This window comes from Leucoraja erinacea, chromosome 30, assembly GCF_028641065.1.
Source record: "Leucoraja erinacea ecotype New England chromosome 30, Leri_hhj_1, whole genome shotgun sequence".
NCBI classification, from domain to species: domain Eukaryota; kingdom Metazoa; phylum Chordata; class Chondrichthyes; order Rajiformes; family Rajidae; genus Leucoraja; species Leucoraja erinaceus.
The window spans coordinates 10,753,316-10,769,381 of record NC_073406.1 but is presented as its reverse complement, the minus strand read 5'-3'; the positions used below and the strand labels follow the sequence as shown (position 1 = coordinate 10,769,381).

At 40.6% G+C, this 16,066-nt stretch overlaps 1 protein-coding gene across 1 annotated transcript in view; it reads left to right on the top strand.

Annotated features, from left to right (window-relative positions):
• nphp4 (nephronophthisis 4) overlaps positions 1–16,066 on the top strand; it is a 180,625-nt gene that overhangs the window by 59,386 nt on the left and 105,173 nt on the right. The window contains 4 exon segments of the mRNA XM_055659409.1: positions 67–222; positions 4,093–4,229; positions 9,271–9,422; positions 12,532–12,655. Coding sequence (XP_055515384.1) covers positions 67–222; positions 4,093–4,229; positions 9,271–9,422; positions 12,532–12,655 — 569 coding nt within the window.

Genomic DNA, 16,066 nt, shown 5'->3' with positions numbered 1-16,066 from the left:
CTGTCGGCCATCATGTTTTTTTAATATAATGGGTCATCTCGGTGATGTCTTTCTCCTTTTTTATAGGGAGTAAATTTATGACATTGATTGAAGGCAGCGCCGTCTTTTACACGCTATTGACTCATCCTCCCCTGATGGAAGTTCGTCACCTCATCCCAGAAAACCTATTAATCTCAGGGTCAGATACCATCCCTGGTTTGGCTGCAAGTACTGGGCAAACAAGTAAGGCGACACAGATGATTAAACTCAGTTTGTGGGGAATGGTTGGAATCTGAAACAGTGTATTTAGTTATTTTGTGTTTTAATTTAATTAATTATCTCTACATATTCCCATAAACATTTCTTAACAAACCTAAAACAAACACAAGAAATATGGAAAGTGTGGAAAATTGAATCTTTAAATGTGCATAAAATGCTATTTAATCTAGCAAGCATAATTCATTTATCAGGCATAATTTATGAGTTATGTAATCTGGTAAATCAGTTACTAAAACAACCTGTCTTTATTTTACTTTTCCCACAACCTCTTGAAACTGTTGGAGTACAGCCTAACTCGATAAGTTTCCGGGAAGCATGCAAGACCAAAATAGCATGAGGATTAGTTGCAGGACTAGCCTCCCCTTGCAGGCATTCAATGCCTCCAAAGTACAAAACGAGGATTAGCTTTGGTCTTGATCTTCTCCCACTTTTTTCTTTGGATGGTTAAAGGCAGTACTGACGGAGGTAATGGCGAAAATCATCATTGTTGAAAGGTGGCTTCAGAGATGTCTAAAGTAAATAGCTTTTCGAGCTTTGCATTGCAGACCTTTACAACAGGGGCATTGTAATGCCACGGTGGCATATAGCCAGAGGATCTTTTGTGCACGTCAACGAGTGCAGGAGACACTGCGCTCACCTCATGATCGCCACATGGGCGCCACATGTTCGCTGGCGGTCTCTGGCGAGTCTCCTTCATGGTCGTGAGGAGTTCCCGCATTCTGGGATCTAGTTGTGGCCTCAGTATGGCCGCCCCAAATTTGTCAACATGTTGAAAAATTATCTGCGAGCAAAAATTGGTCGCAATGGAGAAAATCAATAATCCTGTAGTCGTAAGCGCAGTTGTAGTGGGGTCACCATGTAGTTGTAGGTAGTCGAGGTAATCGTAGGTAGTTTTAGTTAATCTCCTTTGCTGACTGGGCATTTTCATTAACTCATTGGGGAAAAAAAACGTAAGCACGAGTTTTCAGAACAAGGATAACCGACCGGTAATGTTAAATGCCCGCCAAACTTGACAGCTGTGTATCTCTGACATTAAAAGTTGGCTGGCTTCTTAAAAGTCCCCCCTTCTCCCCCCCCCCCTCTTCCCCCCCCCTCTGTCTCCCCCCTCTCCCCCCCCTCTTAAAGTTCCCCCCCCCTCTTTCCCCCCCCCTTCTCTCCCCCCCTCTTCTCCCCCCCTCTCTCCCCCCTTCTTCTTCCCCCCTCTCCCCCCCTCCCCTTCTCCCCCCCCCCTCCCCCCCCTTCTCCCCCCCCCCCCCTCCCCCCCCTCTTCCCCCCTTCTCCCCCCCCCCCTTTCTCCCCCCCCTTCTCCCCCCCTTCTCCCCCCCTTCTCCCCCCCTTCTCCCCCCCCCTTCTCCCGCCCCCTTCTCCCCCCCCCTTCTATTTCTTTAAAACATCTGCCACTTTTTTGCATTTCAGTTATCATACCCAAGAGTGTGTTTCAGCAAATTATGAGAATTCCCTTAAAAACAGAGATGGTTCCATATACATCAGATGAGAAAAAATATTTGACAATAAAGAAAGTACCAACCTTTTCCACTTAGTCTGCACAGCAAGACACCCTCTCATCCACGCTTCCTACAGGAGGCATAGGAAGGAATTGCAGATGCTGGTTTACACTGAAGATAGAGACAAAATGCTGGAGTAACTCAGCGGATCAGGCAGCATCTCCGGAGAAAAGTAATAGGTGACTTTTTAGGTCATTTCAGGTTTTGAGTCTGAGGAAGAGTTTCGACCCGAGACGTCACCTATTCGTTTTCTCCAGAGATGCTGCCTGACTTGCTGAGTTATTCCAGAATTTTGTGCCTATCTTTCTTTGGGAGGAATATTTATGCAGATTTCTTTTTGTTTAGGCGACATCTGAACAGATCAAAGAGAAACTTGCATAAAAAGTTGTCAAAGTTAGCGAGGTTTGCACCCATTCTCGGAAAGCTGATATCAGTCTGGCAGGAGCTAGCATTTAATTTCTGTCATTTTGTTTTGTATATTTATATTTATCTTTTAATGCTTCAAAGGCAGTCGGCAGGTACTTAAGAATTGCATAGAGGAATGTGGGCCAAATGCTGACAAATGGGATGAGCATTGATGGACATCATAATTGGCATGGATGTGGTCAGTTGAAAGAGCCAGTTTCTATTAAAAAAAATTCTCTATTGAAATATTTAACTCATTAACTCAGTCCTGATGCCTTCATTTCAGCTTTCAATTATTTAAATTCCACAAATTCCACCTTAAAATATTGTACCTAGATCAATAGACTCGTATTTGGATGTTTTTTTTTTACCAAGAACAGTGCAGGCACAGCAATATTCACACACTCATCGTGCTTATTCAAGTTTTTATCAAAGTTAGAACATCAAAGTCAACCAGTGGGCTTTGGCCATTCTAACTTTTTGTTATTTCTGAAAATGATCAAATATTATATAAAATTATTACCATCGCTGTTTAGTCACGAGGAACTCAAGCCTAATAAATGTTGTGTTAAATTACTTTCATTATTACAAACTGAGGAAGCTACTTAATTTACACCACAACTGAATGTTGTAAGTTCTCCCCCAGCAATTAGACCTGTGTGGGAGGTTTAAGCAGAACTCCTGACAGTTCTCTAGTCTGTCAATTTGTATATCAAGTGCATTTATTTGTGAAGGAAACATATTTCCATAAACCTTTTATGAGTTTTATTTGAGAAGATTCAATTAAGATGAAGTGGAGTGTGGGGTGAAGAAAGCTTTGATTAACAGGACATATCCAGGACTCGGTCTAAAGTTGTAGGAAGCAACTGTAGATGCTGGTTTACACTGGTGATAGACACAAAATGCTGGAGTAACTCAGCGGGACAGGCAGGACCTATGGATAGAAGGAATGGATGATGTTTCTTCTTCCCATTGAATGAAAAGACTATCGGGGTCCTTGAACAGGGTCGAGGGAGGAGGTGTAAGGACAGATGTTACATCTCCTGTGGTTGCAGGGGAAAGTGCCTGGGGAGCGGGTGGTTTGGGTGGGAAGGGATGAGTTAACTAGGGAGTTGCGGAGGGAACGGTCTCTGCGGAAAGGGGTGGAATGGGAAGATGTGGCGAAAAATGTTGGCGGATGACGTGCTGTTTGCGACTGAAGAAGGGTCTCGACCCGAATCGTCACTCATTCCTTCTATCCAGAGATACTGCCTGTCCCGCTGAGATACTTGGTTTAGCGTTTATGGTATTGCCATTTAAAATCAGACTTCAGACCTTTACTCATAGAAAAGTTTTATATTTTTTAGTTGCATCTTTGCTTTTTCTTGCAAACTCAAGAATATTGAGCTCAATAATAATATTTGTTAATAAGAAAATAAAATAATTTTCATTACTATTCTTGCGGACCTGAGGAGCTGGCTTCGACGGGATCTGTGCCACCGCGAGCGAGGAGTTACCGCGATTGAGGGGAATAATGGGTGGAGTCAGTGTGGGGCCACCGAGAACAATGGGGGGAAACGGTGTGTGGGGGGGGGGGGGGCGCGCGGGTGCCAATAACAAAGGGGGACCTGGCTGGGGGGGGGAGGGTGAGGGCGAGGGTGAGGACCGAGAACGAAGGGGAAACTGGTGTGGCATGGTGTAGAGGAGGGGGTTTGCTGCCACATGCGGCAGCAGGCAGTGGACAGAGCTGTTGGAAACTTGTAACTTTGTAGGTGCCTACACGTGGCGACATTTGTGTACTGCCAAGGATGTATGCAAAACAAAGCATGGTCATCATGCTACTTTCTTTGAGTCTTGCTATAGCCCTGAAAGCCCATTGTCAAGTTGGGATGTGAGTGAGTCCGTTGATTTAATTGTAACAAAACAATTTACATTTTAATTGAAGGTGACGCTCTGAGGAAACCTAATTTGCTGAAGACTGTAACCTGCTTCTTGGATAAGCTGTCGCTTCAGTTATACCCAACAGTGGAAAAATTTGAAGAGGAGCTGGTGGAATTGCTTAATGCAGACCGGCTGCTTAAGGTATGGCAGAGCTACGGGTAATGCTTAAATTACTTGTTTTTTCCTATTTTATTCATGATTTTTATAATTTACTTTATTTCTCATCGTGGTTGCCAATGTTCAATTAGCGATACAGCGCAGAAACAGGCCGTTCGGCCCATTGAGTCAACACCGACCATCGAAAACCCCCCCGTTTCGCACTAGTTCGATGTTTATTCATCTTTCCCATCCACTCCCCATGCACTAGTGGCAATTTATAAAGGCCAATTAACCTCCAAACACACATGCGTTGGGATGTGGGAGGAAACCCACGTGATCACTGGTAATCCACACAGACAGCACCTAAGGTCAGGGCTGAGCCCTGGTGTCCAACGATGCGAGGCAGCAGCTCTACTAGTTGTGCCACTGAGCTGCCCATATTATGATATGATGTACAGTACGTTGTTAACAGTTAAGTGATATGAAGGCTATAGGTACCTTTTCATTTTTTACCTTGGATGAATACTCAGTCAGTGGTCAACAGAAGCCTCATCGATGCATGAGTTTATACTCTACTTGAGGCAAGCTGAATTGGCCAAACATTAGTTGAAGTGCTGCTGCATTATGTATTAAATGTAATTAATCTTAATAATAACATTTAAAATTGAGTTTTTTTTTAAAGTTATGGTAATAATTGGTTGAGGAGATTTATTACAGTAGATGTTCATTTGCCTAAGGTTGCTGGGTAATTCCCCCGGACAACACTTTCCTTCTTTGAGGTCTAAGACCCATTCTTCAGATGGGAGCCCAACATGTTGGTTTGGCTCAGTGCAGCATAGGCCTTTCCCAAAAGAAGTATCATTCACAAATACATAAGAGCATTTGGAATTTGTTCAAGAAAAAGCTAAAACAAAATTAAAATTGTACAAAAAAATTAATTAAAGGCAACAAATCCATACACACAGTTCCAAACATTTAAGTTACCTTTATTAAATCAAGTAAAATTATCTAAGGTGAGGAGAGGAAAGATTTAATCAGAACTTTAAGGGCATGTTTATCACACAGAGGGTAATACAATCTGCTAGAGGAAGTGTTTGAGGCAAATACAAAAACAACATTTAAGAGACATTTGGACAGGTACATGGAAAGGAACGCTTAAAGGAATATGGATCAAACGTAGGAAAATGGGACAGTGTAAATGAACATCTTGCTTGGCATGAATGAGTTAGCCAGAAGGGCCTGTTTCTGTAATGTAGGATGCTCTGACATTTCTTCTCCTAGCAGTTAATTTCTCCCATTCATTCAGAGATAATGTGTCTTGGAAGCAGTGTTTAAACACCAAAACCTCACCCTAACAGAGTTCAACTAATTCTTAGTATCTATCAACTAATTTTTAGTTGTTTAAGAAAGCATGGTAATAATGCTGCCTTGGGAGACATGGAAAGTGTAAATTCTGTTTATCCTCTTAGAATAGGACAAGTGTGGAGAAATGGAACGGTATTGGGAATGTAATAAGTGTGCAGGAATCAAAGTCAGAATAAATAAATGTTGGCAAGTAGCCGTAGCATAAGCAGGGCTAGTATGACGCAATTAGAATAAGTGCAACACGATCATAGTATTATGTGGAGATGGGGACAGCTATGGGAGAATTGATCCGATATGGAATAATGCAAGGGCAACATTGAAAAGTCTCAGGCTGTTATTCAGAAATCTGAAATTCAGATATTCCACGAATGAAGCTATGCAATTCTCTGCATTCTAAACTGTTCAACGCTGAGTTAGACTTACGGGAAAGCAAGGGAAGATGCTAATTTGCACAATTAGGCATAAAAAATATAACAATTTTTGCAGATGTACATTGGGAAGCCAGGGGGTACGTATTATATTATTCAATGAAAGGCTGCCTTAAAGGTTGACTTTCGGTAGGCTTTAGGCAATGGCAGGTGAGTAGAGAATGTGCTTGTTAATAAAAATTAGCAAGGTATTTTGATAAATCTATTATAACTCCTGAACTTCAACTACTTGTTACCAGTTGAATATATGCACATAGGAGAGTAAGCTCAGGGCAGAGATGGGGGTGCTTTTAGAACAATGGAAATGTAAAGGACGGATCATGTATTTGCTGAGGAATTCAAACATACTATGTGGTGTGTTCACTCGCCTCTTTCAGAAGACTTGAGACTTGCAGTACTTGGGTAGAGCTTTCAAAATTGTTAATTCCTCGCACATATTTCAACAAACACTATTGTGTTTTCTTTCCAAGGTATTTTTTTCAACTTAATCTGCTAGACTGGCTTGCTCCTGAAGGATTTTGCTTTGTCCTCGTTTATCAGAGAGTGCATGCTTCTGCAATGAACCTCAAGCAAAATTCACATTATGATTGTTAAATTTACTTTGAAGTTGAGATCTGTAAAAGAAATGCACTGGGGCAGTCAGAGATAAACTGCTCAGCTATTTTAAACAAAAACCTAAAACGTTAAAAATTTTGAAGTCAAACATGTTGAGTGTTAAAATTTGGTATTTCATTGTCAATATAATTTTCTACATCCCTGCCATTTTTTAGAATATGAAGTCATTGCATTTTTTGATGAGCATGCAACTTCTTCTCAAGTTGCATGCAAGGGTCCACCTGTCAATCGTGACATGCAGGGAGTTTGCTAGTTATCATGGGCAGGTGTGGTTGTCATTTCTCTTCAAAGCATTTGATTACTAGTCTGGAGATGGAGCAAGGCATTTAATGATATTAATAACATCTACAGCGATAACATGAATTATTCACAAAGGTAAGTAGGTCAGGAAAAAAATGCTGTTAATGAAAGGGCAGATTCAGAAAATGAGTTGTGAATAATTTAGAGAATATTATCATATTTGTAAGCAATAGGAGCAAAGTTAGGCCATTCGGCCCATCAAGTCTACTCTTCCAATCAATCATGGCTGATCGATAAAATGTTCAAAATGGTCTTGCCTTTGGAAAGAACTGCGAATATTTAAGAGAATCTATCAATTTGTATACATTGATTGGCTTCCAAAGAGGCCATTTGTCCCATGACAAGTACAGTACTCTTCCAATCAATCATGGCTGATCGATATATCCCTCTCAACACATTTCTCCTGCCTTCTCCCCATAACTCCTGACACCCATACTAATCAAGAATCTATCAATTAAACATATACATTGACTTGGCTTCCACAGCCTCCTGTCGTATATTGACAAGTACGGTAAGGTACATGTACAATGAAAATCCTGCTTGCAGCAATATCACAAGCCTATACACAAAAACATAAATAATGTATAAAATTCTGCCCATCACTAAAAGGAAAAAAGACTCCAAAAAACCCGAGACATTAAAGCAAAACACAATTTAGAAAAGATCCATGGTGTGCAAGAGGCGGTCAATTGTGTTTTGTTTATGAGGTAGGATTAGGGGTGTCAGGTTGGTTTAGAACTTGATGGTTGAAGGAATTTATCTGTTTCTGAACCTGATGGAGTGCAACTTTGGGCTTCTGTATCTCCTGCCCAATGTTTGAAGTGGGATAAGGAGGGGGGTGGGTGGTGGTGGTGGTGGGGGGAGGGGAGTATTGAGTTGCATCATCATGATGCAGCAGCTGTGCAAGTTGTTGGTATTACTACACTTGAAGTATTGTGTGCAGTTCTGGTCGCCCAGCCAGAGGATGTGATTAAGCTTTAAGATTAAGATCTAATTATTCCGACTATTGTTATCCAAACTCACTGTGGCCTCTTTATTCTTCCCACCAAGATCAACCACTTCTCACTTATCTGTATTGAAACACATATGCAAATTACACTTCCATTCTGCAAGTTAATTAATATCTTCCTGTATTTTGTCACTTTGTTCCTTGGTGTAAACAACACCTCCCAGTTTGGAGGCATCTGTAAATTTTGAAATTATAAATTCAATTCTCGTCCAAACATGTAAGTAAATTGAGGAAACAACAGGGATCCTGGTATCTATCTCTGTGGATCATCCCTGGAGAACATGACCAGTCTGTAGAAGGGTCCCAACCCGAAACATCACTTATCCATGTTTTCCAGGGATGCTGACTGGCCTGCTGAATTACTCCAGCATTTTGTCTCCCCCTTAATATTCATTATTCAAAGTTATCTCTGTTTAGTAACGAGCCTGCTATCCCTTTTGCCGCCTGCTATGAATTTAGTTGTGTGCCTTTAAAGGCCATTTAAAGGCCTTTACAAAATCCAAATATATTCCATTGTACTGTATTACCTGTTCTCCCTTTGTTAGTTCTTCACAAGTAGTTATTAACAGGTAATAATAATTAATAATTGATTTTTTTCACATTAGCTGAAAAGTCTATTTTAAAAAGTCTTTAAAGGCTATCTAAAGAAGGATCAATACTCAAAACACTTCCCTCCACAGATGCTGCTTGACCTGCTGAGTTTCTCCAGCAGTTTGTTTTCTCGCAGACTCTTATGTCTCTATTTCTTGGCTTCAGAAGAGGAATGCAAATGACAAAATGCATGTTGGAGCGATGTTATTGACAAATGCAAGCATTTAGAAATGAGTGGAAAAAAATTCTCCACCCAGCAGTAAATGTAATTTTTAACAGCACTAAGCCATTTTTGTTTGGAACTGTGTGAACTAATTTCTAGCCTCTTATCATTTAATGGTATGACAGAAATATGCAGCTACAGAAGCCAATTAAAATTGTAATTGTCTGAAAATACTGCTTTGAAAGAAACATTCATTTGATTGCAGACTCTAGAAACTACCATGCATTTGAAACGTGGAATTGTGGAATTGATATCTCTGTGTATTAATTTACCAAACATTAATCAAATTTGCTTTGTTTATTTGTTGTGCTTATTACAGATCACTGAAGTATTACGTTGTACTTTTACTTCGGGGAATAGTAACAGTGATTTGATTGATGGGAAACTCATTTACCCGATACATCATCATTGTTTCAGTACCCACGGAATAGATTTATAGAATTTTCTGTTTTTAACTTCTGATTTACAGCTTCTACCATGTTACACATTGTTTTACTTCTTTGCTTTGTTCTTGTTTAAGAGTAACATGAGTCTGTTTTGTGCCTCTTTTAGAATGACCAAATTACTGATGGAAGTACTGTTGTTATTCAAGAACGAAGGCTGCATGTTGGGGTACACAATGGCTTGTGTTACGTCCAGAAGCCACAGGTGGTGGTTTTGATACCAGCGACAATGCAACGGAAATCTGGGGCCATCTCTAAAAAGTAAAGTAAATTCTAAGTGAGACTAAATATTGAATGTGCAGGCTCGTGTACGATTTCACTATTAAGTCAGAAAAGGTGTGTCATAATTTAAGCCATTAATTTTTACATTCCCAATCAAATTCCTGTAACTTTTCAACTTGAAAGATTTTCAATCAGTTGAGCAGAGGTCTAAACACACAGCGGTTGGAATGGGAAGGGGAGATAAAATGGCTAACAACCAGACGCTCCAGAGGACCTTGGCAGGTAGAGAGCAAGTGTTTGGTGAAACGGTTGCCTCGTCTATGCTTGGTCTCACCGATGCATGGTCACACCATTTTGCAGGCACAAAAGTAATTGACAAGAATGGAAGATTTGCAAGTGAATGTCATTCTCATCTGAAATAGCTGTTGGAGTCCCTGCATGGAAGTGAGAAAGATAGTGCAGAACCTGGTGATTTTACGAACTACACTACTAACTTTCACCTTGTCCTTTGGCTATTTCTGACACCTTTCCCCCCTTTCCCAATCTCTCCGTCTTCATCACAGGGGATAGAATACCTACTGATATCTACAACAAATCCATTTACCTTTTGCTAACACATCCTCACAACGCACCTCTTTCAAGGACGGCATCCCTTCATCTTAGTTTCTCCATTTCCACTGCATCTGTGGCCCTTGTGGCTAAAGGGATCAGGGGATATGGAGAGAAGGCAGGTACGGGATACTGAGTTGGATGATCAGCCATGATCATATTGAATGGAGGTGCAGGCTCGAAGGGCTGAATGACCTACTCCTGCACTTATTTTCTATGTATCTATGTATCTAAGATGAAGGTTTCCACTGCCAGATGTCCTCTATCTTCAGTAGGGTTGATTTTCCGCTACGAGTTGCATCTTCCCGTCTGTAGAGACTTCTCTCTCCGCAACACCTTGGTTCGACTATTCCTTCCCACCCAACAGCCCCTACCCTCACCCACAACACCTCTCTAGATACAGCCGCAGCAGATATAACATCTGTTTCTCACCACCAAACAGGGACCATAAGAGCCCGTCCAGATGAGACAGTCCAGGTTCACTTGCAAATCTTCCAACCTCGACAGTGAGATCGAGTGTAGTCTAGGCTACTGTTTCGTCGAACACTTGCACTCTGTCTGAAAAGGCCTGCTGGAGGACTCAGTTGTTAATCATTTTTAATTTCTGTTCTGACCTTATAATCCTCAACCTCCTCTACTGCCAGAGAGTGGCCACATGTAAACTGGAAGCACCTCCTGTTCTGTATTGGTTGCCTACAACAACAGCATGAACAATTAATTCTCCGATTTCCATCCCCTCTCTAATTATCCTCACCCCACCCCCCCAACTCCGAGGTCCTTCCTCTGGCTTTGCATTTCACTCCTCTTTCTTCCTTATCTGGCTCCCTTTTCCATTGCATTTCTTGCCATTGTTATTATATCAATGCATCTGCCATCCACCCGTCCTCACCCGTACTCACCCTCACCATTATTGGCTTTGTTCCCTCTACTCCATCAGTCCCAAGGTGGATCCTGACTTGAAATGCTCTCTGTCCAATTCCCTCCTTGGATGCTGCACGGCCCATTGAGTTCTGCCAGCACTTTATTTTCTGAGTGAGGAGGAAGTGTTGTTATCAATTTGCACTGACTGCGGTCTGCCAATGTGGAAGTCGGGCATCCAGTTTCAAAGGGAGGCACAAAGGCCAAGGTTTTTTTTTAGTTTGATGTTGAGTTCGAGGACGGTAGAGTTGAATGCTGAGCTGTACTCCAGATGGTCCAGAACAGAGTGGGGAAGCCAGTAAGAAAGCAACTGCTGTTGACCTGTTGTAGCAATAGGCAAATTGAAACTGATCCAGGTCATCTCTGATGTAGGAGTTGACTAGCACATAACAGACCACTCAAAGCACTTCTTTATGGTAGGTGTAAGTGCTACTGGACAGTAGTCATTAAGGCAACTTGCCAAAGATAGACACAAAAACCTGGAGTAAATCAGTGGATCAGGCAGCTTATCTGGAGAAAAGGAATAGGTAACGTTTTGGGTCGAGACCCATCGTCAGAGGCAACTTGCCATGTTCTGGTACAATAGGTTTCCTTTTGAAGCAGATGAGAAACTCGGTCCACAGAACGAGAAGTTGAAGATGCCCTTAAATTCCTAGTAGGCTGGCCCTTGCATGTCCTTAGCTCTCATGGACTACTTGCTCTGCATAATCTGATACAAACGCAAGTGGATGGTGTTTTTGTGCATTCAGCCAGGTTGGCCATCTCTGTGTGCATCCCTGTTGTTAATGGCTTCCAGTTATGGCCATCAATCGAGTCGTCTACAGCAACAGGGAGCCAATGATGCATCATGACCTCTTGTGAGCCCTTGCAGCAGGCACACCCCATCCAGCGAACAGAAGGTTTATCTTCCCGTGACATCTGCACCTGGTATAAGCTCGTATCTCATGCAGTTGATCTTGGAGGTGTGTTGTAGGAGATCAGCTACAATGACACACTGTGGCCTTCATCATTTTCACCATCCCGCTTGTCATCCTCTTCCTTCAGTCTCCCCTGCTGTTTCTCCTGGAATTCAGCTCCACTCCTCATCCAGTAATCTGCCTTGTGTTTCTGTGAACTTTATACAAAATCCAAAAGATATGCAATGCAGGTTATGTAATCAACTTGTTGTTGGAACTACATACTACTTATAGGGAAAACATGCAGTGGCCATACCACCTAGATGGTGGTGGTTTTGGGAAAGATGTTTGCCTTTTCAAATATCAGCTTGGCATTATTCGGTATCTGACATTCGCAATTATATTTATGTGCAAAAGTTGATATGAATCCAGAAGTTTTCAGAACCAGGAATGGGTAACATTTCGGGTCGAGACCCTTCTTCAGACTGAGAGCCAAGGTAGAGTCACTCAGGTTTGTCAGTCTACCCTGACTCTCAGTCTGAAGATGGGTCTCGACCCAAAAAGTCGCCCATCACTTCTCTCCATGGATTCTCTCCATTCTCTTTTTGTGTCTACCTTCGGTTTAAACCAGCATCTGCAGTTCCTTCCTACACATTGAGTTTTCTCTATGACTTGGTATAGAACACATAACAAAATGAGTCATTTTGTTTCTTGTCTGACTGCAGTTTGCTGAAGAAATCTCTGATTCTCAGAAGTCGCATCCAGCTGACCGAAATGGTTAAACATGAATTCTTTGGTATACTTTTCCACTTGGAGTATGTGTTCCACACCTCCACAGGACTAAGAAAGGTGAGTCAGTGACATCTGGATTTTAATTTGAATTTAGCAACCATATTGCATGATTCCAACAGCGAGTTATCCGAAGCACGATGTAACTGCTGGTTGTCTAAGATTTTCCTGTCCCACAATTATTAAGGAAGTGTTTAATTGTTTTGATTTTATGTTTAATTTGATACAATCATAAGTTTGAACTATTTATCTTTATTGAAATGTGGCAGAGATTCATGAAATCTAGAAATAACAGTTTCTTCAATTTGTAACCATTAAATGATGCATGTATGATATTTTTATAAATTGTGTTATTGCGTTAAATGTGTTATTGTTGTGTTGTCTCAGTTTACCTTCAGTTAGTTCAAGCTCTGTTCAAGGTCTTATAATTTAGAGAATGCAGACCTTCATCCCCATGCAGCTATGTCAGTTTTTGTTAAAAAGGATATGTAGATTTATACAAATTGTGTCTGTTTTTTATTGCTAACTAACTTAAAAAGATATAGTGTGATATAAATATTATTGCCCAGATATTGCATTTCGCCCACTTCTAATGCACTTGATTTGATGTGATGTATAGAATGATAGAGCACAGAGTAAAGTTAGATCAATTGAAGTAGCCCTTTGCCTCACTATGTCTAAGCCGACCATTGAGTATTCAGGAAATTATATGCCAGTGAGTGGTAGGGAAGCTGTTGGGAGTATTCTTCGGGATAGGATTTACTTGGATTTGGAAGAGAATGGGCTAATTAGGGACAGTCATTGTGGTTTTGTTAGCAGTGTTACTAACGATTGAGTTTTTTGAGGAGGTGACGAGAGTGGTCCATTAGGGTACGGCAATGGATGCTATCTACATGAATATTAATAGGGTATATGATCAAGTCCCTCCAGGTAGACTCATTTAAAAGATTAAAATGTATGCGATTCACAATACCTATACAAAATTCGGAGATACATGCAGAAGAGTTGGTTAGTAGGTTTGCAGACAACACCAACATTCACAAAGTTACAGATGGTGAGGAAGGTTGTCAAAATATACCGCGGGATATGAATAATTACAGAAATGGGTGGAGAATGGCAATTGGAGTTTAGTTCAAGGGAGGGTTGGGAGGCTGAATGTAAGGGGAAAATATACTGTTAATGACAAGATGCTTAACAGCATTGATGTACAGAGAGATCTTGAGATCATTCCCTGAAAGCGGTAACATAAGTAGATAGAGTGGTAAAGAAGGTGTATAGTTTACTTGCCTACATCGATTGCGGCATTGAGTATAAGAGTCGGGAAGTCATGTTGCAGCATTTCAGGACTTTGGTTGGGCTGCATTTTGAGTTTAATGTGCAGTCTGGTCTTCCAATTACAGGAAGAATGTGGAGGCTTTTGAAAGGGTTTTCGCGATTGCTGCCTGGAATAGAGGGTATTAGTTACAAGGAGAGGTTGGACAAACTTGGGTTGTTCTCTCTGGTGCATCAGAGGCTGAGGGGAGACCTAATATAAGTATATACAATTATGAAAGGCATAGATAGGGCACAGCCAGAACCTTTATTTTCAGTGGAAATGTCAAAAATTAGAGGGCATGACTTTAAGGTGAGAGGGGGACAGGGGAGGTGTGCAACAAAGAAAATGGTGGGTGTCTGAAACACGCTGCCAGGGGTGGTTGTGGAGACAGATATGATAGGTACATGAATATGCAGGGAATGGAGGGATATGGATCGCATGCAGGCAGAGAAGATTAGTTTAACCTGGCATCATGTTTGGATTGGACATTATGGGCCGAAGGGCCTGTTCTTTTGTGGTACTGTTCTGTGTTCGATATTGTGCCTGTTCAATTTTACAATTAGGAACCAGATGGAACTGATTCCTAATTGTTCCCAGGACCTGTTTATTTAAGACTATCTGATTGATCACCAGATTGAAGTGAAGCAGGTTCCATAAATATTAATAATCGCTGACTTGTACAATAAGCGAACATAACATAAGAAATAAACTCACACAATAGATTCATTCACAGTGTACAAAGTTCAGGGTTGACCACTTCCACTTACTTGCATGATCCACATTGTTTCTGATTTCCTAAGTGTGCAACATCTCAGTATTGAATATACCTAATGGCTGAGGAACAAAATTCTAAATATTTTCACCGTGTATAAAGAAATTTCATCTCATCCCTGCCCCAAAAGGTCCTTATTCTTGTTCCAGAATCTCCCCTTAATTGCAGCTGGATGATTAATAAGTAACTGCTTTTTGGCAATGATGTTCAGGTTTAGGTGGTAAGATGAAGGAATATATTGAAAAAATCATTAGCAATTCCAAATTGCATTAATTTTAATGGTTGAAAATACTCCCTTTTACAATCAATGGTATGGATAGAATTAAAGAGTGTAAAATTCCAGTTATTGCAGGTTCATTGTTCGACATTGGGTTCCACTGGTACCTGTATCACGAGAGGCTGGTTGTGAGGAATAGTAACAGTTTAGGAAGGATGTTCAGATGTTTCATTTAAATGACATTAGGTGGCACTGTTACATGGTTTATGGAGTGACAACATGTGAAGAAGGGGAGGTCTTAATATGGTCAGTGTTACAGGTGGAAGTCTTTAAACTAATTTATGATCTGCAAATAAATTCATGCTGGGTCCTAATTTCTAAATTACAGCATGACTCTATTTATACTTGCCCTAATTCAGTTTGGTTGTGAGACCATCTTCAACACATTTTGAAAGGCTGGTTCTATTTTAGTGCACAGAAATTAATTGAGGAGATGATCTTGTTAAGAATCTTTATGAAATATTTCTTATGTAGGTAGTATGTGAGGACATTCCATCATCTCTGTGAATGATTTCTGAATGACTTCATTGAAATTTTAAGCTACAAATCAGTTTTTGTGAAAAAAGGTTGAAGTAAAGTGACTAAAAATTAATGATTATCATTTGATGTCAAATTTAGCAAATGCAACAAACACTGCATTTAATTTCAATTGTACCAAAGCAGAGATTGTTCAATACTTGTTTGAGAAAATGAGAAGCCATCTTATGCAGGCTGACGTACATTTTTTCCTGATGGAGTAGGGCAAGTGTAAAGGCTATTTTCTTTCCCGTTTATTCTTTGGCATTTTATCAACTAAACAAACAATAAAAGAGAAAAGGTTACTAGGTCTATGAAACTCATTTCCTTTCAAAGACTATAAAGCAAAATGTCCTCAACGAAAATCAGTCAGCATTTGAAAGTCATTATGATACCAGGCCAATATCCCCTCTTTTCTCAGTATTCATATAAATAAATATTGGATTCATATAATTCATATAATTCCCACATTCTGAATTCTGGGGCATTATGATACCAGGCCAGTTTGAATAGTAGGTGGTGAATAATATTCCAAATAGTCCATATTCCATCAACACTCTCGTTCATTCTTGCGGCACCTTCTCTTACACT